Source organism: Coenobita brevimanus, chromosome 24, assembly GCF_032717465.1.
Source record: "Coenobita brevimanus isolate Jiangsu-jjx chromosome 24, ASM3271746v2, whole genome shotgun sequence".
In the NCBI taxonomy this organism is placed as follows: Eukaryota; Metazoa; Arthropoda; class Malacostraca; order Decapoda; family Coenobitidae; genus Coenobita; species Coenobita brevimanus.
This window is the reverse complement of record NC_136977.1, coordinates 58,868,173-58,891,934: the sequence shown is the minus strand read 5'-3', so window position 1 is coordinate 58,891,934 and position 23,762 is coordinate 58,868,173. Positions and strand designations below refer to the sequence as shown.

Genomic DNA, 23,762 nt, shown 5'->3' with positions numbered 1-23,762 from the left:
GAAAGGTGCTAGAATATATGCATGTACACAAAACTCAAGAAATTGATAAAAGAATGCTACATTGGCTAGCACTATCACTAAAAGCTTGACAGAATCTCTGTAGTACCACATTTCACTGAAATTAAGCATCAGGTTGATATCAAGTTCTCTTCTTATACAGTACTACCAAATGCTTTCAGATCCAATGACACTAGAAGAATAGGGGGGAAGGGGGAGGAGTGAGAACTGAAATTTGAACTTCCTCCTCTTTTGTTGTCCTGAAAACAGCAATGAGCCTTTCACAATATCACTTCACTCCTTAAAAAAAAAGCAAACTGTGAAGGATAATGATGACAGATAACAGCTTTCTCTTGGCCATTATATTCCTTCACCAAACTGATACACTATATACTGTACTTTTAAATAATGCATAATGTATATTTTGAGACATCCAGAACCGTAGTAGTTTCAAGGCAAAAAGGACAATATTATCAAATCATGGTTCAAAACTTTTATCAATAAAAGACTAAAACATGCTATATGCCTCTAATTTATCAAAAAAAAAAAGGACATTTTTATATCTTTAGAACAAGATACAGTATTAATATTACAATATACTGTACAGTGAAAAGTATCAACTGATAATGCATCATTAAAACAAATGGAAGTTTGGTTGAACTAGCAAAATTCAGACCTCTACTCTCAATAAATGGACATACTAAAGCACACATCATTAAGGTCCCTCAGTTATTTGAGAGATTCAACAAACTTCTAGTGGCCTTTTAGAAAGCATAATTGCAGTGCCATCAGGTTCAGTGCTGAAACCAATTCTACTCATGCTATTATTAACAAAACATATTCACAATAAATAATTATGATAAAAAAGAATGCCAATCCTTTATTACCCTCTTTGAAGTTCACAGGTCTGAAGCTAAACTATCATAGTCCAGTGAACTTTACAGTAAATGACAAAAAATATTCCAGTTTGTGACAATATGTGATTGAAAATATTGTCATCTTCAAGGATTGAATCTAAACACTTGATTAGGCCATCTGATATGGGTATTCTAACCACCAATTACACCAGGCATCTAAATAATAATGCTAAATATAAATATAAATAAGAGTGGTTGGCAGATGACCATCAGGTATTCACTGAATTCTTACCTGACTCTTGAATGGTATTTTATATAAACCCATTTTGAGAAAGATATTCATGTAGTATTTCACTAAAACAAGTACTGGTGCCTAAACATGGCACAAAAAAATAAATAAATATATAAGCATTAAGTTACTAAAGGACTCAAAAATCTTTAAAAGTAATTCATTCCATCACACCAAGTTCACACACAGCAATACACATGAACTGTCTAACAGAACACTTTACATGAAGGCACTACTATGAGCTTCCCTGTTTCAATAATAAAAATGAGAAGTTCTCAAAAATTAACACTGTATCAATTAACCTCATGAGTTGAGCTGTGTAGCTATAATCTGGCAAACTGTATGTACAATGAAATTCCTTGGTAACTGCTATTCAGCATGGGATTTAATCAAGAGAGCTATGAGGGTATTAGTTACAGTTGGTAATGGTAACACCTAGCCCAATATTCCCCCTTCCAGGCCCATGACAGTCATTCTTGTAATCCTGACTCTCACTGATATTACAGCACCATAATTTTAGAGCACATTCTAAATATGACACTGAAGTAGAATGCAGTTTCTAAAGGAGTAGTACATAATTTTTTATTCCTAGGCCTGTATTCTCATCACTTAAAAAGGCCCTCTGAGTCCTCTCCCCTACTAAATTATTCTGCATATTCCATTTTATTCTCCTCTCATAGGTTAATGACATCTTTTTTGTATTAATATAGGTTGCAGAAAAAGCATACAAGAATATATTAATGTATCATATCTAGAAATAAAGTGAGACTGCTGAAAAAACATACCAGAATATAATAAAATACCAGACAAAGAAATAAATTGGTAAGGAGGTGCCAGGGAGCTACTAACAACAATGCAGGCCCAGATTTAGCATAGCACCTTGGAACTAGTTATCAAGTTATAACACTTAAGTCTGTTTTCCACTCATAAATCATCACTGTAATGGGTATATGCAACTACCAACAGCAAATAATTAGTATAACAACTATACTCATCATATGAAAATTACAGTCCTTGAGATGCTTATCCTGTACATGTTGATCACCTGAGGTATCAGTCCCTTCAGCTATTTTGCTCCTTGCATTATTTGTGCAACCACAATGACTCAAGTGCCTAATACAATGCTTTTGTGCCTCAAAAATGCAAGTTTGTGTACAAAAAATATTTTAACCCCATTCTAAGGCAGCCCTATGTCAAGGAATCAACCTCTCCCACTTTTTTAGCCTTTAAACACAGCAACTCCACTGGTATAGCCCCTTTGTTCTCAGGGTGGACACAATCTCAAACCTGGCTAGTAAAATCGAATGTGTATCTGCATATCAGTAATGCCAAAAGTTATCAGCGTCTGCTAAAAATACGGTACCCTCTCCAACCTTAGCTTTAAGTGATCTGGTCATCCTCAATCATACACAGGAACAGACACTGGTTCAGTTCTGTGAGGCACTTTACAATGTGCAGACTCAAAAGGCATATGAATATCCTCCTCATTTACTACCCAAGCCTCACTACTGTACAGCATTACACCCCAAATACATGCTGCATACACAGGTTCCTTAGCATGGAAGGAGAGCCCTCTCAGTGTCAGAAGCAACAACACCTTAAACTTCTTCCAATTCCAAACTAACTTCAACCCCACTTCCAATACATATACACCATGTCCCCTAAATAACAAAGCTCCTCCACATACTCAAGAGAGTCTCCATCAAGATTCATCCTTTCCCACCTCTCTATTGCTGTATGCTCACCTTTACATACCATCCATCCATCCATCCATCATCCAATTTACATTGCCCCATGAGAAGCGTAGGAGCCCGGGGCTAGGCAGTTGGTCACATACCACATACATAAAATCACCATTATTTTGCAGCCTACCTCTAATACCACTACATTTCTTAAGCACTTACTTACAAATGCTGCACAAAATATAAATTTTTTCCCACATCCTTGTGGCAAACTACACAAGGCCACATTTCTGCTGCTCTCATTGCCACCACCTACCCTAGATATCACCATTTTCATATTATCCCCATTTACTTTCAAACACTGGTATCCAATTCCATCTCCCCTTCCTAATCTTTCCTCCACTACCCTCTCTCTTCATGATGAACACCAAGTCATCAGCAAACAATACCTCCCTTGACAGGCCAGTTCTGAAGTAATGTAAGAGAGTTTCAAGCACCAAGATAACCAATGAGCGACAGAAAACCGACCCCTGATGCCAACCAAAGTTTCCAAAAATTCATCATTCAAACATCCGTTCACTCTTATCTGGCTGGAATCATCCTCATGCATTGCAATAAGCACTCTAACCAACCACTGCTCAATCCCAAGCTTCTAATTATCCACTTCACCACATCACACAATTCATGTATGTGGCTTTAACTTTTCTGCCTGCACACTTCATGGCTCTGTAAAAACAAACACGGAGAGGAACATTTGCCATATGGTCAATCCAAGACTGAATGATATCGTCATTTGGAATACACGTCATAGACTACCACATGGGATATGGCTCTCAAATGTGTTACGAATCAATTACTTGTGTGTCATGCTTGGCAAAGGAAGTTGTGCAGTTCTTAGGTCAACTGAATGAGCCAGAAACGAATGGAAGAAATTCAGAGTTTTGATCCCTATTACCAAAGATGGGACTTTCAGTTTTATGAAGGAGAAATTACAAGCTTTATGGGTACGCAGTGTATGACATATGGTAATGAAATGTATGCAGTATAAAAAAGGTATCTTCAGATTTCAGCACACGAAAACATGAATGATGGGATGGATATGTAATATCACAGTGAGGGGAAGGGGCATGTACAGAATTAAGAGGAAGCTTGGGTATTGCACATATTAAGGACAAGATGTGTAAGGACAAGCTTACATGGTTTGGACATATGGAGAAAATATGGATGATTTCATCCATTCATTCATCAACTTATCCAGTGTTGCCCCATGAGGAGCGTAGGAGCCCAGGACTAGGCAAGTTGGTCCTGACATTTAAGATGAGAGTGACCAGCCTCAGTCATCCCTGAGTGGCATTACGTGAGCAATAAACCCCAACCACCCCTTGGATATAAACCTGCACAGGCTCAAGCTGACTGGAGTGCCTTAATTGCCCACTAAACCACCAGGTGCCATAATTTGGTTATATGGTTTCCTGGTGTACAGGAAACCATCTGGCTCGTAACACAGTGTAGAGTTGCCCATAGACAGAAAGAAGAGGAAAGAATGAAGGAGAGAAAGACAGATGAGGAAAGATGGACAGAAGGAAGGAAGGAAGAGAGGAAAGGACAGACACCTGAGAGCAACACTACATCAAGTGAACTGAATTTGAAAAGAAACCCATCAGGCACACCAAGGAAAACATGGAATGAGATCTTAAGCAAAGATCTCATGGTTTGGGGACTTAATTCAGCAGCTGTAAGACCATGCAACTTAGAAACCAACCATAGTGTGAATAAGGCTGATCCATGGAAGTGTGGAACACTGCTTTTAAATTGTACAATGCAATAATATGATAAGTTTCATTATACAGGTCGCTCCAATATTTCGCTGGGCTACATTTTAATTAGATATACAGCGCTAAGTACAGATACAGTACAAATACGTAAACTAAGTAGGGTACTGTGCTATATGAGAAAAGGAAAAGGGTAGGGAAGGGGGGAGAACTTTCCATATGTTTATCATATCAAATATATGACGATTGCAATCTGGGCTACAAAAGTTGCTGCTATTTGGCATAGAAAAATAATGATAACATAATGAAAACACAATTGTACAGCAGCTCCTGTCTACCCAAGGCCTCCTTGTAAATGGGCATCATTCAATTCCCTTACCTAGCTTGTGGTAAAAAGTATTACTGTAAAGTGATTAAGGGTAGAACTATAAAATGAATTACGAAAATGTATATCATCTTTCAAGACAAGGGAGAAAGAATACTGCCCATGTATCCCTGCAGGTAAGTGTACCACAAACATAGATAATGTGACTAGGAAGACTTCACAATATGTGTGAAGGTGTTAGTATGAATTCATTAACAAATGGACAAATGACTGACAATATAAATAATGTATAACCCTAACTATTCTTGAGCCCTTTTCAACAAGGTAACTTATATACTGTCATTAAATACAACACTGTACTAGGATCAAGGATTTAAATGTTTCATTAGAGCCATATATGACTGCAAATGCAAATGTATTTTTAATTGGAGATAAATGAGAATTTTTTCAAGACTGGTACATGCCCAATTTCTTTCTTTAATTCATCACTAAAATAACTGAATATTTCCTAATGCTTACAAAAAGAACTTAATCGACTTCTTCATAATTTGTTACCACTGGCTCATCCTCCTCATTCCCCTTTAAATCAACATCCATAACTTTCATGATATCTTTTGCATCATCTGTTTCAGTTTGTGCTGGTGTCTCAACTGAATGTGATTTTAAATTCTCTTCATTTAAAGCTTTCACATTATCATCTTGCTGAAGGACACTGCCCTCATGGAGTACATTATCTGCTGTATTCTCAATCTGAACAGGGCTATATTCATTATCTGACTTTAAAGCCTCCTTTTTATCTTGTATATCCATCAGACTAGGTTCTTCTACAGATGTAGTCTTATCTTCACAGTCCAACTCTACTGGAGCTTCAGTGATGCCAGCATCATTATTTTTGACTGCTGGTTGTAACAACACAGATTCAGAGGAGTCTTGCTGGTCACCCTCCTCATTCTTCACAAGATTATGCTCTTGTCTGGCAAGTTCTGGCAACTGGTACACTGAAAGTTGCAACATTTGTAAGTGAACATTAATTAAGAATACTCTTAAAAAGCAGTGCTCATAAACCTAGAAACTGGATCACTAAGCCATACCACTTTTAAAATAATAACTAATAAAAGACAGTGTTTATAAACCTGGCAACAGGGGACACTGCAAGTCATACCACTTGCAAGTGAATTATACCCCTGGTAATTGACCATATAATACAAAAGCTCTCAATAAGCAGTGTTCATAAACCTTGAGTCTAATTTTCCAATGTTATATTTATCATCATCATCATCATACGGACCTCCTTTCCCACCCAAGGGCAAGCCCCCGTAATCCTGACTGTATCGGATACGCCAGAAATATTCACCACATTCTGTAGCTTCACATAAACCTATCCAACAGATATGTACACATAATATGAGATACAAATATTTACCTGACTTATAGGCCTTTCCATCATCAATAACCCAAACAAATCCATGCCCACCTCATTCATTTTGCCAGCTCTTTCTCTGCCTTCTCTCCTCATTCTTCCCTTTGCTATTTATCCAACCTTAATAAGAAGTCTTACTTCAGTCACATCATATTATTTTACTTACATTTTCCTTCTTTTTCCTTGTTTCTCATTTCAGTCAGCTGTTGCTGAAGAGCACGACAGAGGTTCTGCAATTGGGTGTTTTGCCGTAGTTGGGTGTCAATGCGTTTCTCAAGCTCAGAACGTTCTGTCACCATGTCCAACAATGCCTTATTAGCGCCCTCCCACCTTTCCTTCCAAGTTTTGGTCTCCTTTTCAAGCTTCTTTATTTTCTTTGTCATCTGTAAAGCATATAACTCATCACAGAGTAAAATATAACACCTTGACTGATGGTACTGTAAGCAATAACATTAGACCAATCAGCACACAAAGTACTGTACAGCATTAAGCTTGATGCAAAAATTTACTTTAATTGAATTTCCTTCACATAATTAACTGAATTACACAATTATTTTGTGTGGGGAATTTACACAAGCTTACATCACCTGGTGCATATTTTCATTCTTGACTGACTTTGCCTAACTAAAATTATATTCTATGGATATAAACCATACATCACTGGTTTCTAGATGTTTGCTGTTTTGAACTCAAAACCATAATGAAAAGACATGACTCTGACTACTTTTCTGTACTATGAACTGAGAAAAAAATAACAGTATGAATACTGTGTATTCTGAACCTAGCAGGCCTACGTTAAAACTTTGTACAGTACTGTGAATGGCTAACACCACTTAGTAACATGTCAGAAGCAAAATTTTGAGCTTACCAATGGTTATTTGGATTTTTGATACACCAAACAGTTCAAGACAAAAAAAAAAAAATCTCAGAAAGCAAAACAACCAAACTGGTAGCTTCTGGAGTCCCATCTATCACTTCATGAACAAGAGTTGCTATTTATTTTGTTTTAAGTAATTTGCCTACATCTCACAATGACATATTAGAACATGAACTGTCTGAAAACTTTTCCTTCAACACTGTTCATGAATTTGTCATGATAGTCACATTATAAAAAACTGGAACTTGGAAATGTGTCATGATATCCATGCCAAAAGGTTAATGTGCAAAGCTGAATAAATAAAAAGAAACTCCTTATAGTAAGTATTAAACTGGGCTACTTGCTGTACAGACATGTTCTTTGTTTGGGATTCCCAATACAGTAGCCTATTACAATATTATCATTTACTAAATGTACAGAGCTCAGAAAGTTTCCATTCCTGTATCAGTACAGTACTGTTCTACAGAAGTTACTGAGTTAGCCTAATCAGTTTCTGTAATGGAAGCAAGAACACAGAGGTTGGAGAAGTGGACTTTCTGACTACTATTTGGTGGTGAAAGTCAAGGCATAAATGCAATAGACAAACAGAAGAAGGAAAGGAAACAAGGAAGCAGTCCATACAAGGAGGGCAGAAAGGTTGCAATAGGATGGTAAAATAGCAGAATATAAGAGAGAAGTGAAGGAACAACTGGGTAAATATGATTTGGAGCAGATGGGGGAGGTGGAAGGTGTGTGCATGACATTCAGAAAAGAAATCTGTGCAGCATGTGAGATAGAGTGTGAGGTGAAAAGAAGATGAAAGAGGGTGCAATGAATAGCATGGTGGAATGAAGAGGTGAGACAAACTGTGGCACAGAAGAAAGCATATAGTGAGTGGATGGGAAGCAGAGGCATGGAGGAAGTTGAGAGACGGAAAAGAGTTAAATGTAGAGAGGGAGAGAGGTGAAAAGATTAGTAAGAGAGAGTAAGAAGAAAGTGGATGAGAAATCTGGAAGGAATCTGAGCGTAAAATGGAGGGAAAGTACGAACATGTTCTGAGAGGAGGTAATGAGAGTCAGACAGGGTGATAAAGAAGTTAGTAGGGAGGTGAAAGATAAAAATGGTAGACTGACTGTGGAGAAAAGAGAAAAAGTGAGGAGACAGAGAGAACACTTTAAGGAACTGTTAAACACAGAGAATGAAGGTAATGCTAGTATAAGTGTCTGGGGAATGGCTAGGTGAAGGAGGGAGCTGAGAAGGAAGGAAGAGGTCAGTAGGATGGAAATAGTGGAAGCAGTGAAGAAGTCAAAATGGGGAAAGCCACAGGGAATTGATGGAGTGTGTGGTGAAATGCTGAAGCATATGGGGAAACACAGTAGTAGAATGGATATGGAAGATATGTAGATTGGCCTGGGAGGAAAGTACAATGCCGAAGGATTGGAAGTCAGGTATAATTATTCATTCATCATCATTCATTCATCATCTTATCCTATGTTGCCCCATGAGAAGCTTAGGAGCATGGGGCTATGCATGTTGGTCCTGACATTTAAGGTGAGAGTGACCAGCCTCACTCATCCCTGAGTGGCATTACATGAGCAACAAGTCCCAACCTTCCCTTGGATATAAACCTGCACTGGGTCAATCTGACTGGAGTGCCATAATTACCCACTAAACCACCAGGTGCCATAATTTGGTTATATGGTTACTACCCAGCATAGTAAATGGTGTCCTGGTGCACAGGAAATAATTTGGCCTGTCATTCTGTGTAGAGTTACCCGTTAATTATTCCCCTGTAAAAAGGAGTAACCACAACCTCTTCCCTTCCAAAAATCTCCCTGTTCTTCTCCAACTAATTCCTCTGATATTTCCCTAACTCTGTCAATAAGTATCCTACTATATACTTTTCCTATTACACTGAAGAGATAAAGGAGAACTGCAAGGCTTGGTGAATGAGTTTGAGAGTGTGTAATAAACAGAATTTAAAGGTGACTGTACGGAGGAGTAAAGTTATGGTCTTCAAGAGAAATGAAGTCACTGAATGTACTGTGAGGTTTGACAAGAAGAAAATGGAAAATGTGAGTGCATTTAAGTACAGTACTTGGGTAGTGTGATAAGTAAGGATAGAAGTTTGAGGGATGACGTGCTGGAAAGGGTTCAACCGGGAAGAAGGGCTGCTGGTTCCTTGACAGCAGTGGTAAGGAATAGGGGTGGGAGCATGGAATATCAGGACCAACTTGCTTAGCCCCGAGTTCCTACACTCCTCATGGTGCAACACAAGATTAGATGATGGATGGATGGATGGAAAAAGGAAAAGAGGAAAAAGTAGTGTGTGGTAACCATAAGGGGCATTTGTCTTCTTTGTGCAACAGGAAAAGTATATGGTAGGATACTTACTGACAGAGTTAGGGAAATAACAAAGGAATTAGTGGGAGAAGCAAAGGGAGGTTTTGGGATGGGAAGAGGTTGTGTAAATCAGATATACATTCATCCTTAGGTCTTTAGAAGAAAAGTTTCCAGAGAAGGGAAGGCAGTTGTATGCAGCCTTCATGGATTTGGAGAAAGCATATGACAGAATGGATAGACAAGAAATGTGGAAATTATTAGGAAAATATGGAGTAAATGGGAAGCTGTTCAATGCTGTAAAGAATAAGTATGAGGGTGCCACGCAGCAGTGCATGTGGATGGTGAACTTAGTGAATTTTTCTAACTGAATGTTTGACCGAAACAGAGATGTGTCATGTCTCCATGGCTGTTCAATCTGTGTATGAATGGGGTGATAAAAGACATACAAGATAGGGCAGTGGATCTTGGAGCTGTCCTAATGAAAAAGGGCAGTGTTTGGAAACATCCTGTACTGTTGTTTGAAGATGACACTGTGTTGTTAAATGAGATGAAGGGAAACTGCAAGGCTTGGTGAATGAGTGTGGGAGATTGTGTAATAAACAGAATCTAAAGGCAAATGTATGGTAGAGTAAAGTCATGGTCTTCGAGAGAAATGATATCACTAAATATACAGTGAGGTTGGATGATGAGGAAATTGAAAATATGGGTGCATTTAAGTACTTGGGTAGTGTGATGAGTAAGGATGAAAGTCTGGAGGATGAAGTGCTTGAAAGAGTACAAAGAAGAAAGGTTGCTGTTTCTTTGAAGACAGTGATAAAAAACAGGGAAGTGAGCATGGAGGTAAAAAAAAAAAAAAGTTGCTCCATGATAGCAGAGGCGTACCTAGAGATTTGGGGGCCCGGGGGACCAGGTTCTTTGCGGGGCCCCCCTCTTGGAGGGGGGCCCCGCAAAGAACCCAGCCCCCCTAATTCTCAAAACTTATCTAATATCTCTGCCGGGATTGTCGGGATGATAAATATATATATTTTTAAATATTAATAATAAAGCTTATAAATTTTTAAGGCTTTTGCGGGCCCCCCTCAATTGGGGGCATGGGGGGCAGTTTCAAACAGCCCCCCCCTGCCCCCCCTAAGTACGCCACTGCACGATAGTACTGTGACAGCAACCTTAACATTGGAAGGACACAAGTCAAGAGTGAGAGCAGTGGAAATGAGTTATCTGAGAGGAGCATGTGGAGTTACTTGGAGAGAGAGAGAGAGACTGACAAATGAGGAAAAATAAGGTAGCGAAGGAGTGTTGTGGTGTGGATGTAGATGTGATAAAAAGCATTAGGATAAATACACTGAGGTGGTTTAGCCGTGTGGAGAGAATGAAGGGCGACAGACTAACAAGGAGATCGTATGAGAGTGGGGTGGAGGGGAGGAGAGGGAGGGGGGGCCAAGGATGAGACGGAGGGATGGAGCGGAAAGGTATATTGAAATAGTGGGGTGTGAGCTGGGGGAAGGGGAGCAGTGAAATGGCTGGGGACAGGGCAACATGGAGGCAATTTGTTTGTGGCCACACCTTGCGGGACTGGGGCGTCTGGCAATATATAAATAGATACACAGATAGTTTCTGTAATACATTAACGCCCACAAAACCATTGACAGAAGTCAAGAACTTACCTCATCCATTTCTTTCTTAAAAGTATTGAAAATTTTATTAGATTTGTCCAGCATGGTTTGGAACTCCTCATATTTCTCCATGTATGAGTTTAGTTGGGTTCGCAAACTGATCTCCGTCATGGACATTTGCTGTGCTTTGTGCTGGTATGATGCAATTTCCTGCAGAAAGAAAAAATGAGAATGCTTTCAGATATATACTACTTCAGCAATTGACTTAAGCATAAAAATAAATAAATAAATAATAAATGTAAATTACTCTACGAACATGACACTAGAGAGGTATGAAAAAGTAGAGATGAAAGTGGATGGAAAGATGTGTGAATGTGTAAAAAATGAAGTGGAAGAATCATCATCATCATCCAGACCTCCTCTCCCACCCCAAGATGGGCTAAGGATGGGTTAAGAGAACTGGAAAAAGACTGACAAAATGAGATACCCGGTACTAAACAAATTTTGTCCAACTTAATAAGCCTCACTCCCATTCACTCACCATTTAAGTCTTGTGAATCCTCTCTCCACCTGATAAGGCAAAAAACATTCCACACGTAGCTTTATGCTCGCTGATCTGACGGAGTCAATCTGATGACTGTCCAACCCTAGCCATAAACTCCTCCACACAAAATTCATCCAGGTGGCTTGGTTGCTGGTCAGTTCCCTGGCACTGTCAGCTTCTATACATCTCTCTCACATACTCATTTACCAAATCTATCCACATTTTTCTAGGCCTACAATGCCTCCTCCCACCTTCACTCACTCATATATACCTTTTGCACTACTCTTTTCTCACCTTTTTTTATCCACATGCCCATACCAACTCAGCACACCCTTTTCAACTCTGGTGGGCAGAAATGTCCTTATTTCACATCTTTCATGAAACACATTACAGTGTTTGGAAATGAGGTTAACAGATTACAATAATCCCTCAATTATCCGACATTACAGATCCAAAGGCATGGATGGATAGTGGATCCATCTACATAATGGATTTCTCCCCTGGCCCCCCTTCGTACATGCCCTAACTTTGAAAGCCACTGTAAAAGGCCACTCCAGTACATCATACAACACTTAGCACTTCCTAGTGTTTTACACTACTCTATCTGCTCAAGCAGACCTACAAACCACAGCCAAGTGATTATCATGGTCAAGCAGACCCATCAACCACAGACACACAATCACCACTGCAGACCCATACCCTGCAGAAAAAAAAAAAAAAAAAAAAAAAGGGAGGGGGGAGGGGCCTGTTGGACGAAAGTGTTCACTCAGACATAATTTCCACCCGCGCACAAGCATTTTGTCTGGATACAATGGAAAAATGTATGAATAATGGTTTTGAACTGCCAGATCATAGCGTCTGGGTAATGGATAGTTCAGATAATGGACGTCCGGATAATCAAGAGATTACTCTTCCTACATACTAGGTTTCAATATTCTGTCATAAGCACATCCATTATACATAATAACTTTGGTCAATACTTTAACTACACAACTTGGGGGATGACTGTACTGCAGTTATAGTATGGCTGAGTGAAGGTCTTTATAATGTAGTCTACTTGGAATGCACTGCTACTGGGATATGATGATGGGCAATATATATTTAAACATTTTCCTCACCTCTAGTAAAGCTTTCTTCTCTAGCAACATCTTCTCTTTGTCTTCAGTCACTTCAATTTGGTGCTTTGCCAGTTTTGCTTCTAGTAACTGACACTGAAGATCCTTTTGTTTCATCATTTTCTCAACATGCTGCAAAAAAAAAATAATTAACCAACATTCCAAAACATACTAATGAGAAATTCTGAAATACCAATGGTTGTCTAGACCTCAAATCCTATAGGGAAACCACCACATAAGGAATGTTGTCATATCATTTACAAAAGCGTCAACATGCTTGCATACACTGGCCTTGGTCACTTAAAGGCAGTTCTCCACACTACTGACAGTCTTCGGAATAATGACTGATAACAGTTTTCAGCTGCCATTCTGTAGAGAATGAACATGCAATAAACTGATCTCAACAAGCTGATAATAAGTGGGTTAGACACATTCTACAGTGTGTTACCAGGTCAAAGTTCCTCTAAACAGAGGAAATGTCTTTGTTCATCAACAGGAGAGTGCCTACCTCAAAACAGCATCATCATTTTGTATCACAGCAATAAATTACAAAACCATACAGATTTTACTCTAACTTGGCCCAGATTTTAATCCTTCTTCAACATATTTCATACAGTTTAATAAGAGAAAAAGACAATATTATGCCTGTACAGTCTTTCCACAGCATTTCTTTTATTTACAATGTATTCAGGTGTTAATTTATTGCTACAACTCAGCATTCAAGATGGAGAGTCTGCAATTGTTGACCAAGTTAGGGTAACAAGGGTTAATCACTTATTACACAGTTTATTAGATGAAATGAAGTATTCAAATATGTCAATACTAACAGGTAATCATAATACATGAGCAACTAGGCTAAACTAGGGATAAGGTATAATGTGCACATAAAAAAAATTTAAAAAATAGTCATCATCATCATCCAGACCTCCTTTCCCACCCTGGGGAAGGGTGAGGAAAATTTAAATAATTCATCCATCCATCATCCAATCCTATGTTGCCCCATGAGAAGCATAGGAGCCTGCGGCTAGGCAAGTTGGTCCTGACAATTGAGATAAGAGTGACCAGCCTCACTCATCCATGAGTGGCATTACATGAGCAATAAACCCCAATCATCCCTTGGATCGAAAACCTGCACCAGCTCAATCCAACTGGAGTGCCTTAATTACTCACTAAACCACCAGGTGCCATAATTTGGTTATATGGTTGCCATCCAGCATGGTAAATGGTTTCCTGGTGTACAAGAAACCATTTGGCTTGTCACTCAGTGTAGAGTCACCCATAGGCAGAAGGAAGAGGAAAGAATGAAGGAAAGAAAGACAGAAGAGGGAGTGTAAAGTCACTCGCAGGCAGATGGAAGAGGAAAGAATGAAGGAAAGAAAGACAGAAGGGGAAGGAAAGAAGAGAGGAAAGAGCAGACACCCAAAGCAGAACTACATCGAGTGAGTGGATAGTGAGTGCCCCCACCTACCACAAACAGATAATAGTATGAACCTTCTGTGGTATTATGCACCAATATAAAGAGCATCATAACAAAGAACTTAGCTGAACCAAGTTTCACTATAAAAGTGGCTTTGGTCCTTCACTCACTCCTAACTTAGCCACTGTGTTTACCAAATTGTAGTTACAATCATAAGGTACAATAGGTAGAAAATGTAGTAATAATTTGTCATGTTGTATTCTCTCAACTACAGCATTCCTACTACCCATATTCAACTATATGCCCATTCAGGTCTTTAACAAGAACAAAGAAATTCACACACACTATGGCACCACAAGCATTAGTACACAACAAAACCTATCTTTCACCTCTTCACATAATCGAGCCTGGTAGGTTCATGCAGGAAGCAAATGTATTATGGCAAGTAACTAATAACTTCAGGACCATAATTCTTCCATTCACACTCCTCACTTCCAACTTGTTCACACAGCAATCACTGCTTAGTGACTTAAGATCCCAATTGCCTTGGCCACAAATTCCCAAAAGCTGCCAAGCTCACCTGATAAATCAATTAAAGTCAGTCACCTCTTCCTGGCTCACACAGTCACAAGCTTTCTAAAATCCCTTCCATGATAAATTATTAGTGAACAGTACATAAATTCTGCAATAATGTAAACATTAGTTATTATACCAGTTTTCTACACATAATTTACTAAGAACGTGACTGCAGAACACTTACTTAAATACACACTACGACAAGTGGTGCGATAGCATTCATCACATAATATTACAAGTCTTGATGCATAATTAATTTGAAATTACTATCACGTAGCTTTCAAACAAATTAATGCTGCATCTGGCAAATGCCGAAGTGAATATACTGAATGTTACTTATGAAAAAAGTATGATCTTCAAAACCAAAAACAAGGGAAGACGAAACCGCTAGCCAAAATCACGGGCTCTGGATAGGCCTAACTCGTGGTGCATGAGGTCAGTGCAGACGATCTTAAATTGGTCTGTATTCATGTATTGCGTTCAAATGGCTTTATATCACTTTTGCATATAGATATATGAATGCAAATTTTTCACATATGGAAATAATAAGGAAAGAGTACGAGTCATAGTGAGTAGTTGGTGACTGAGCTAAGGAAAATAATTTGTCCAGGAAATTAGACGATATGCTAATGTTTCCTCGCCAGCTAGGTAGCAGATGACACTCTGAAAGTCTCTCAATCGCGGGACAAGTGCATCATTGCATACGGTCTTCACCAGAGTCTACTAACATCTTGCAATCAAATTACTTTATATTAGTTTCATATATACTGTAGATATATGGATATGATATGAGAGCATGAACATTCTTGGACTGAGCTAAGAACAAGGTTGGTCCCGGGAATGAGACGAAATGCTAACATAATTTGGTGATTTCCTATTACTTATCATAATGGAGAGTCTTTTCCTCACTGTAGTGAGTAAATACATTAACACTATTTTACTTGTGACTACAGTGATACTTGAAGCACATAAAAGAAAGTACTGTAGTTTAGTAGACCAACGTTTAATGTATTCAATCAAGTTATCAGGTGAGAACTGGCAGCTTTTGGGAGTTCTGGCCAAAGCAATTCCACCACTTGCCGAACCTTCACCTCCAAAGAACCGAATCCATATATACAACAACTGCTGGCCAGTGAGCTGTACAGCCCTTTGCCAATACAAAAAGAGGAGTTTTCTAACCCATATTATCATCTCTGTTTGAGTTAATGGGATGCAAAGTACTCCTGATTAGCATTCTTCATCCCTTATCTCCAAGGAACCAGTTTTCCATGTTTCTGTCTGTCTGTCTCTCTCTCTCTGTCTCTCTCTCTCTCTCTCTCTCTCTCTCACACACACACACACACACACACACACACACACACACAATGTCACTAAGATGCTCATGAAGAATGCTGACAGGTACTCACTGCTTCTCTCTCCTCATACTGTTTAACCAATTCCTGCAGTCTACCAGCCATATCCTGATTCTCATCTCTCAGCTTTGAATTTTTATCTGAGTTTTCTTTCATGAGGTTTGATATTTCTGATAATGTGTTATTAAACTTAGTTGATACTTCTTTCCTTCGTTCTTCTTCCTCCTTGAGTCTTGATAGGTTTTCATCCTGAAAAAGAAGATGAAAATGTCACAAATATCTTGAAATATTGTACTGAGCCAACAGGTCTCACTTTCTTTGATGATATATGACACAGAGCATTACCTAAACTTAATATATACACAGTATAGTGTATGAAGTATTCAAGAATTGCACAACAAGTTTATTACACCAGCTATTAACAACACAAATTGTAAGAGAAAACTTAAAAACTGTTTCTAAAAGTATGTTTGATGTGCTATCAGTCACAACATATCATAAACTAAACAATACTTCTAATGCTTAATTTAGTCTTAGGGGCTGAGATAGAATTCACCCTCTCCAGTTATCCTCCCACTGGAATTATCAGGCCTACTTTTCCACCTTTCCTTATCCTTAATAACAAGAAAACAAGTGCTATATTAACAAACAGGCTTACAAGAAAGGACAATTAAAAAAAAAAAAAAAACTGCATGAACACAAGAGGTTCAAAAAAAAAAAAAAAAAGCTAAGTCTTAGGATAAGAAAGGGATATATTGAGGGCAATCATTCTACTTATATCCCTACACCATTCTGACATACATTTTAAAGAGATATAACCTAAACACTGAGCCATAAGCAACTTAAACACTGAGTCATAAGCAATACAAGGTAAAACTGAGTTGAAGCTGAAAAACAAAGCACTGGAAGACAATACGAGTTTAAGACTGGGGAAGAGTTATGACCAATAAACTGGAAGGAAATGATTTTGAAAAAAGGATACAGTGCATGCTGAGAGCTAGTGTTTTGTTAGGAATGTAGAACCTGTGAGATGTTGCAAGGATACCAATTCATCAACTCGTGATAAAGGTATAGTACACAATGATGAGGTATGGAGGCTATATATATATATATATATATATATATATTTAAAAAAAAAAAAAAAAAAAAAAAAAAGTGGCTAGGGTGGATGAAACAAAGGGGTTCATATGAAGGAAAGAGGGAATATACAAGAGAAAAAAACACATGAGGTGATTAATAAAAGTTAATGAAGAAAAATGTAAATTATGATCTGGGGAGAAAAAACAGTATCAACTATTATGACAACAGGAAGTGGAAACTATTTCGGAAAGAGGTGCAAAAATGGCAAAATGAGGGCGTGAAAATATTTTTTTAATGTGATACAGGTGAGTGCTGTAAGGAGCAGACAGAAAGGATATTCTGAGTTTGATGAATGGGAATGAGAGCACAGCAACACAAAACAATATTTATCTTTGGTGGTGCACAAGACATGACTGACATGATCATAATAGGCTCTCCTGGCTTTGTGAGGAAAAATGAAATTGAACCCTGCAACTCCAAACATTGATACCTTCAAGCTCTGTGTCCTCATATGATGGGTGTCTTCTGCTAACATTACCTTACCTTTAGGGACTGGGGGAAGGATGTAAATTAAGCTTTCTTACATGATGTACAGTGCCCTCGCACAGTGAACGAGTTTATGGGCAGCAGACAAGCTCGTTCACTGCAAATTCATTCACTGTGAAAATCTTATGGGAAAAATAGCATTTGGGTGACACCGCTTCCTCAAAGTCCACTTTTTGAGCCACAGAGATGTACTAAAAGGGCGCATTTCAAACATATACAGTACAGATATATAAAATATAAAACACATGGTTATTTACCTCAAGTGGAGCAGATGGCACTCCTGATTGGCTTGAATACAGGTGACATCGAGGCAGGGAGATACACTTAGGGTGACCCCTCCATATCACCTTCCACTTCCTCGTTCCCGTCACCAGTCCCGCTCTCATCACTTGACTGAACCACTTCCCCACGTGCCTCTACCTCATTTACCTCTCCCATAAAACCTTCAAAGTCAAAAGATAACACCACTGACATCACATCACTGTCTCCACCAGGAAGTGTAGCAGACAATGTAGAGGCAACTGGCACCGGTTGTTCTTTAGTTCGGTAGCAGCATGTGATGAGTGTTTGTTTTCTTATGTTGACTTCCGTATTGTGCCTTTCAATGTAATACAACAAGTAGTTTCTACCCCACAGAGCACTTCCTGTGTCCTAAGGTAGCTCGTTTCATTCATTTGCCTTAACCCTCTTCCCTCAGAACATCCACTGCCATTTGAATTTTACTGACCTTCAACATCAGCAAATCTTCGTCCTCCATTGGATTTTGCTCAACAGGTTGCTCAGATCTGGCCTCTTGTGCAGTGTTTACTTGGGGGGGGGGGTTCAATTTAGGAGACGGCAGTTATGGCCTACTCTTTTCCCTGATTTCATCCGCTCAGGGTTCAACTCGTTCATATGGTTTTGTGGACCTGATTACCCCCTGCTCATTCATTAGGCTAATCGTTTAATTTGAATACGTTCACTGTGTGAGGGCACTGTATGTGACTGTGACCTCCAGACATCTTGTGATGTATGTCACAGCTGCCCTTCAGTATCACTTCATATAATTAAGCCAAGGGAAGTAACCCCACTCTCAAAAGGTTAATCAAGTCAGAAAGTACCTACCTTTATAATTTTGTTTTGTCTCTGAAGCTCACGACACAAAGATTCCAATCTAGATTTAGTCAGGACTGCCTTTGTGTGATCAGACTCCATCTGGTCTTTCTCCTTCTGCAGAATTTGCACCTGACGCTCAACAGCTTTGACACTTGTCTGTAAACATAGAAAACTATTATACAAAAAGCAATGTCAGTCCTTTCATAAACATAGGTTTGATGTTTACTTGCCCATCCCTTTAGGATGAAACTAAGAGAATGGATCGGGGTCTATCAATATGGCAAATCACAGCACTCGCATGAAAAGAATAAAAAACACTTTAAAAGCCGAGTATAATACAGTGATGTCTCAGTTACTATTTCGGATACCACTTGATGAAACTACTAAGCTTAAGATAGTCCACTTGTAATGAAATGGTTAAATACTGAGGTCTCAATGAATCCCCTTAACATGAAAAGTGAGTGAATGAGCATGTGACCCATTTCAATGGGCATACTGTCAGTTAGTTATCCCACTAAAATGTTACCATAATTTCTTTTTCCTTGCTTTCTGAACCACACCTCACCCCACCTGTGAATGGGAAAAAGAGACAGGATGATGATGATGATGATGATGATGATGATGATGATGATGATGATGATATTCTTGATATTCCTGGATAAAGTCATTCTGCAAAGCAAATCATTCATTTCACTTTTGAAACCAGTACCTGCAGCTGGATGAAAAATATACTGTGCTTGTACTGTATACCATCAGAAAATGTATGAATTATTAACAACCATAACTGTGTGGCATGAAATACAACTCATTCACAGATATCCCTATCATGAACTTTTCTAGTGGTGAATATATAAGAATAATGATGTTACCAGTGCTTGTTTCTTTTTCTCTCAGATCAATGTAGAGTAGTCTACCACTTCCAATACATTATGCAACATCTTATTTGGATGCCCTGATTTTCTTTTACCGGTACTGTAACATGGCTGGGCTACACTTGTGTGCTCTAAAATGCTAAGGTATATGTTTTCATGGAGAATCTACAATTAGCTACATGAAACAGGCATCCACTAACCTGTAACCGTCTATTGTCCTCTGCCAACTCTGCATATTTTGAGAGCAGTGTTGCCACCTGCTGATCTGCTGGAAGAGCTTTCAATGCTGCGGTTATAGCCTCAACTCCAGGGTCTTTCTTCTTTTTATCTTTTTTTTGGTTCTGGAAATGAGTAATACTGGCTTTCACTTAAATAAATATACAGTATCATCATCATACAACAATCATATCTGCCTCAAATGTCAGAAATTAACAACCTAGCCCTGGGCTCCTGCACTCTTAATGGAAAAAATGAATAGAACTACAGTATAGGCATAATAAACAGTAAATGATAAAATAAACTAGGTGACAGTGCCAGTGAGTGGCAAGGCAGCGTTAAGTATTAACACAGTGCCAGAGACAGCTAGCTTGACATTTTGAGGCAGTCAGCATATACAACAATCCTTTTTCAGTAGCTACTGGTACGTGGGGATATTGTTCAGCTGGCTAAAAGAGTCTGCTAAAGCCACACTTTGATTAATGAGGTTAATTATAATAAGGATTTACTGTACTGTTTGCCTCAACGGCGTGGGACGTAATTCCATCTTGTGCGGTGTTTATGATAAATGGGTGCATAAGATATATAATGGTATTAGAGGCAGACTGCAAGGCAATGCTGATTTCATGTGTGCCTGGTTGAGGAGAGCATGCAGAGACTGTCAGACGACGTGAAAGGACCGATCTTGCTGGTGAGTCAAGTGTGTGGAAAAGTTATGTTACTTGGGAGACATGTTATGAGCTGGAGATGGGGCTCTGTGACTAGAGAGAAGAGTGGCTGGAAGAAGTTCAGGGAGATGCTGCCTCACCTTCCTAGCTAAGGGATCTTTGTATAAGGCATGTGTTAGTGGGGTAATGCTGTATGGTACTGAGGCTTGGGCAGTACAGGAAAAGGATATTACCCAGCTCAAACATACAGAAATGACAATGATTAGGTAGATGTGTAGTGAGTCTTTGAATGCAAGGATGGGGAGGCTAGGTTTATGATGGATGAGTTAAGAGAATGGATGGGACTGCAGTGTACAGTACTGGTACTGTGATAAGGAGTGGTAGACTGAGATGGTTAGGGCACAAGATTATGGTGGATGACAACTGGGTGCAAAAAGTGAGAAGTGTTAACAATCGGGGTAGGGTTAAAAGAGGCAGTCCGAAGAAGACCTGGGACGAGGTCATAGAGTGTGACCTCAGGGATAAGGGACTGAATCGGGAGGCTGCCAGAGACTGAGCAACATAGAGAGCTGCCATTAGGTGACCAAGGCTGACGCATGCAGGCATGTTGGAGCCTTTAGCTATAAACGAAATGAAACAAATAAAACGATTTACTGAAGTGTATAACAAAATCTGACCATGATGGTAAATTTCTCACAGTCCTTGTATCAATTAAATCTGGGGCCTCCAGTATACCAATACAAAATCTTTAACATAACTGCCTTCTGTTCAATTTCATCTTCTCTCTCTGCCAAATACACAATATCTATGACAGTTTATGAATAATATTTTCAAGAAAAAAGCTACTGCTGGAGCTTACCTGTTTATTGGCTTTAGTTTCAGCCATAATGAAGAGCTTGTCCAACGGATGCAGCCAATACAAGAAAATCTGTTATGATAGAGTTGTCTTATCAATGAATATGCTTTAATGTATGGTGAACTAGCCTAGATATCTTTGTCACATTCTCCTTGTAAGTACCGGAATATAGTGTACGAAGATAACTTGGCCAAAGAGTCTAGTATCTGCTGGCTGCGATCTTGCAGTCTGGAAAAAAGAAAATGTAAATACTGTATACTGAACAGTAGTGAAGTACAATACAAGGTTCTGTAGCAAAGTTCTGCTGACAAATGCAGAATCACCACTGCTGAGAACTGCTTCCATTCACTAATTCTCAGCATACAGAATCTGCCACAGATTCTTGACCATCATCATCATCAACATCCCATCCCTATTTCCCATTACACAAATATTCACTGATATATAAAAAAAAAAAAGATGATCTGCAATTCCGTGATCCTGGTACACTTTGCAGGGCAATTCAATCTACCAGTATATTAAGTGAGGTGGTTACAATGGTTGGGGGAGTCTCATGGGACCAGTTACATCTCCCCAGACCCCCTTCAAATGTTAAACAGTAATCACCTCATATTGTGCATACCAACATGGCTGTGTACATGAAAATAATCTAACCAACATGGGAGCCTGTACTGTATATAGACATCCTTTGAACAACATGGTGGCACAGCAAAACACTGCTTTTTATACATTTCAACAGATATTTGTTAATATTTATTTGCAAAACCTACTTATATAGGAAAAAGGGTTGCAGAGTGTGAGACATACATGGTATGGTAAATTGTCGAAAGGAAATATAAATATTCCATGGCTGACCAAAACAACAAGCTGATTCATTAATTTTTAAAAATTCCCTCTGTAAATGCATTTGTTAATATCACATACAGTACAGCATTCAATATGGTGGGGACAGACACCTTCCAGCTACAAGTTTCCTATTCTATTCTTTTAGAAGAAACCCCTTATAAGCTGACAAAATATGACTAATAAACAGCTAGAAAAATGAAAATTCTACACATGGCATACAATGAAATTATGAAAAATAGTCAGGAATTAGAACAGGTTTTGTTAATTTTCTCATTTTATCTGACGAATCACTAAACCTCTGTTAATACACTCTGTCACATCTGACATATAGCTTAGGGAACAATTAGGCCTAGTTATACGCTAACCAACTGGCAAAGTACTGTATATGTGTTCCTGGGTTACAGAAACCACTTGTTTATTCACTCAATCTAGAGTCACGAAAGGGTAGCCCTATGTCGAGTACGGTAAGTGCATGATGGGCACCCTATCTACCAAGGTGACAGACGTGGTTAGTTTGTGGCTACTCTTTCCAAAATTCAGGTGTCTGGTAATTATACAGAGAGATGAAATGTGGTTAGTGCCAAAATAGAACCCTTCCATCTATGGCACCAATGCAAATGTACACAAATATTTTACCAATATGGCATTGTAATGGACTATTGTCCTTTGAAGTTACTTGAGCCATTTGAACCTAAGGGACAACTTTAACCATTGCTAATTACCCCATAATTACAGTAATAATGTTATCTGAACATTTTTGGTGCTGTCTGAAAGGACTACCTCTAATGATGCTTGCATAGGGTTTTGATAAAAAATTACATACAACAAGAAATACAGGATAAATGGAACCATAACATGCTTTAAAAAAAACAAAAACAAAAAAGCGGGGGACATCTAAAATTTCCCCAGCCTAAAATACAATTTAGTGATATGATAAACTTGATGAACATGAAGAAAGTTTGTAATTTTATGTCCTATGTGTAACTTTTATGTGGGTCTGATAGTTTTCGAGCTACACTGGTTTGAAATGACTCAACTCGCTCTGAGTCTTTTTAGTAGCTGGGGTGAGCTGACCCAGTACCAACTTTTAATTTGCTTTATTGGCTGCCCAGTGCTGCAATGCTACTAACAATTTTGCCTTTTTTTTCTTTTTTCCCCAGCAACTGTGCATTCATGCATGACTACTAGTGTTTAGCTCAGCTTAAGTAGTTCCCTGCAGGAATACTGGACAATGGTGAGATGTTACAAAAATAAAAGGCCCAAAGTGGATGAGGAAAAGCTAAGTGATGCAGCTGAAGCAGTGAAAATAGATTCTATCCGGAAAGCTACACCTGAATACTGAGTAGACAGAAGTACAATACAAACATACATAAAGAAAAGGGAAGCAAGAAGTAAAATTGTTGCACATTTTCGTATGCATCCTGA

General features: G+C 38.7%; 1 protein-coding gene across 2 annotated transcripts; it reads right to left on the bottom strand.

Moving 5' to 3' along the window:
- Positions 1 to 348: 348 nt before the first annotated feature.
- LOC145393514 (beta-taxilin) lies at positions 349 to 21,613 on the bottom strand. 2 transcript variants are annotated; one of them, XM_080267648.1, is made up of 8 exons: positions 21,495 to 21,613; positions 19,952 to 20,092; positions 18,889 to 19,035; positions 16,213 to 16,407; positions 12,817 to 12,945; positions 11,206 to 11,364; positions 6,509 to 6,725; positions 349 to 5,920 (listed from the first exon to the last, which is right to left on the bottom strand). In XM_080267648.1, exons 1-8 carry the CDS (start codon positions 21,519 to 21,521, stop codon positions 5,451 to 5,453), a joined length of 1,485 nt encoding a protein of 494 aa, XP_080123774.1. In that variant the 5' UTR covers positions 21,522 to 21,613; the 3' UTR covers positions 349 to 5,450. The 2 variants fall into 2 exon arrangements, with proteins under 2 accessions (XP_080123774.1, XP_080123775.1); XM_080267649.1 differs by having other exon boundaries at positions 19,952 to 20,079; positions 21,495 to 21,537.
- Between the last annotated feature and the right edge of the window lie 2,149 nt (positions 21,614 to 23,762).

What these genes read in the sequence shown, in the direction of transcription:
- LOC145393514 (XM_080267648.1), bottom strand. Translation starts at nt 21,521, where the DNA reads ATGGCTGAAACTAAAGCCAATAAACAG. An exon ending in AAACTAAAGCCAATAAACAG is followed by an intron (nt 20,093 to 21,494) that starts GTAAGCTCCAGC and finishes ACTCATTTCCAG; the next exon opens with AACCAAAAAAAAGATAAAAA. An exon ending in GACAAAACAAAATTATAAAG is followed by an intron (nt 16,408 to 18,888) that starts GTAGGTACTTTC and finishes CTTCTTTTTCAG; the next exon opens with GATGAAAACCTATCAAGACT.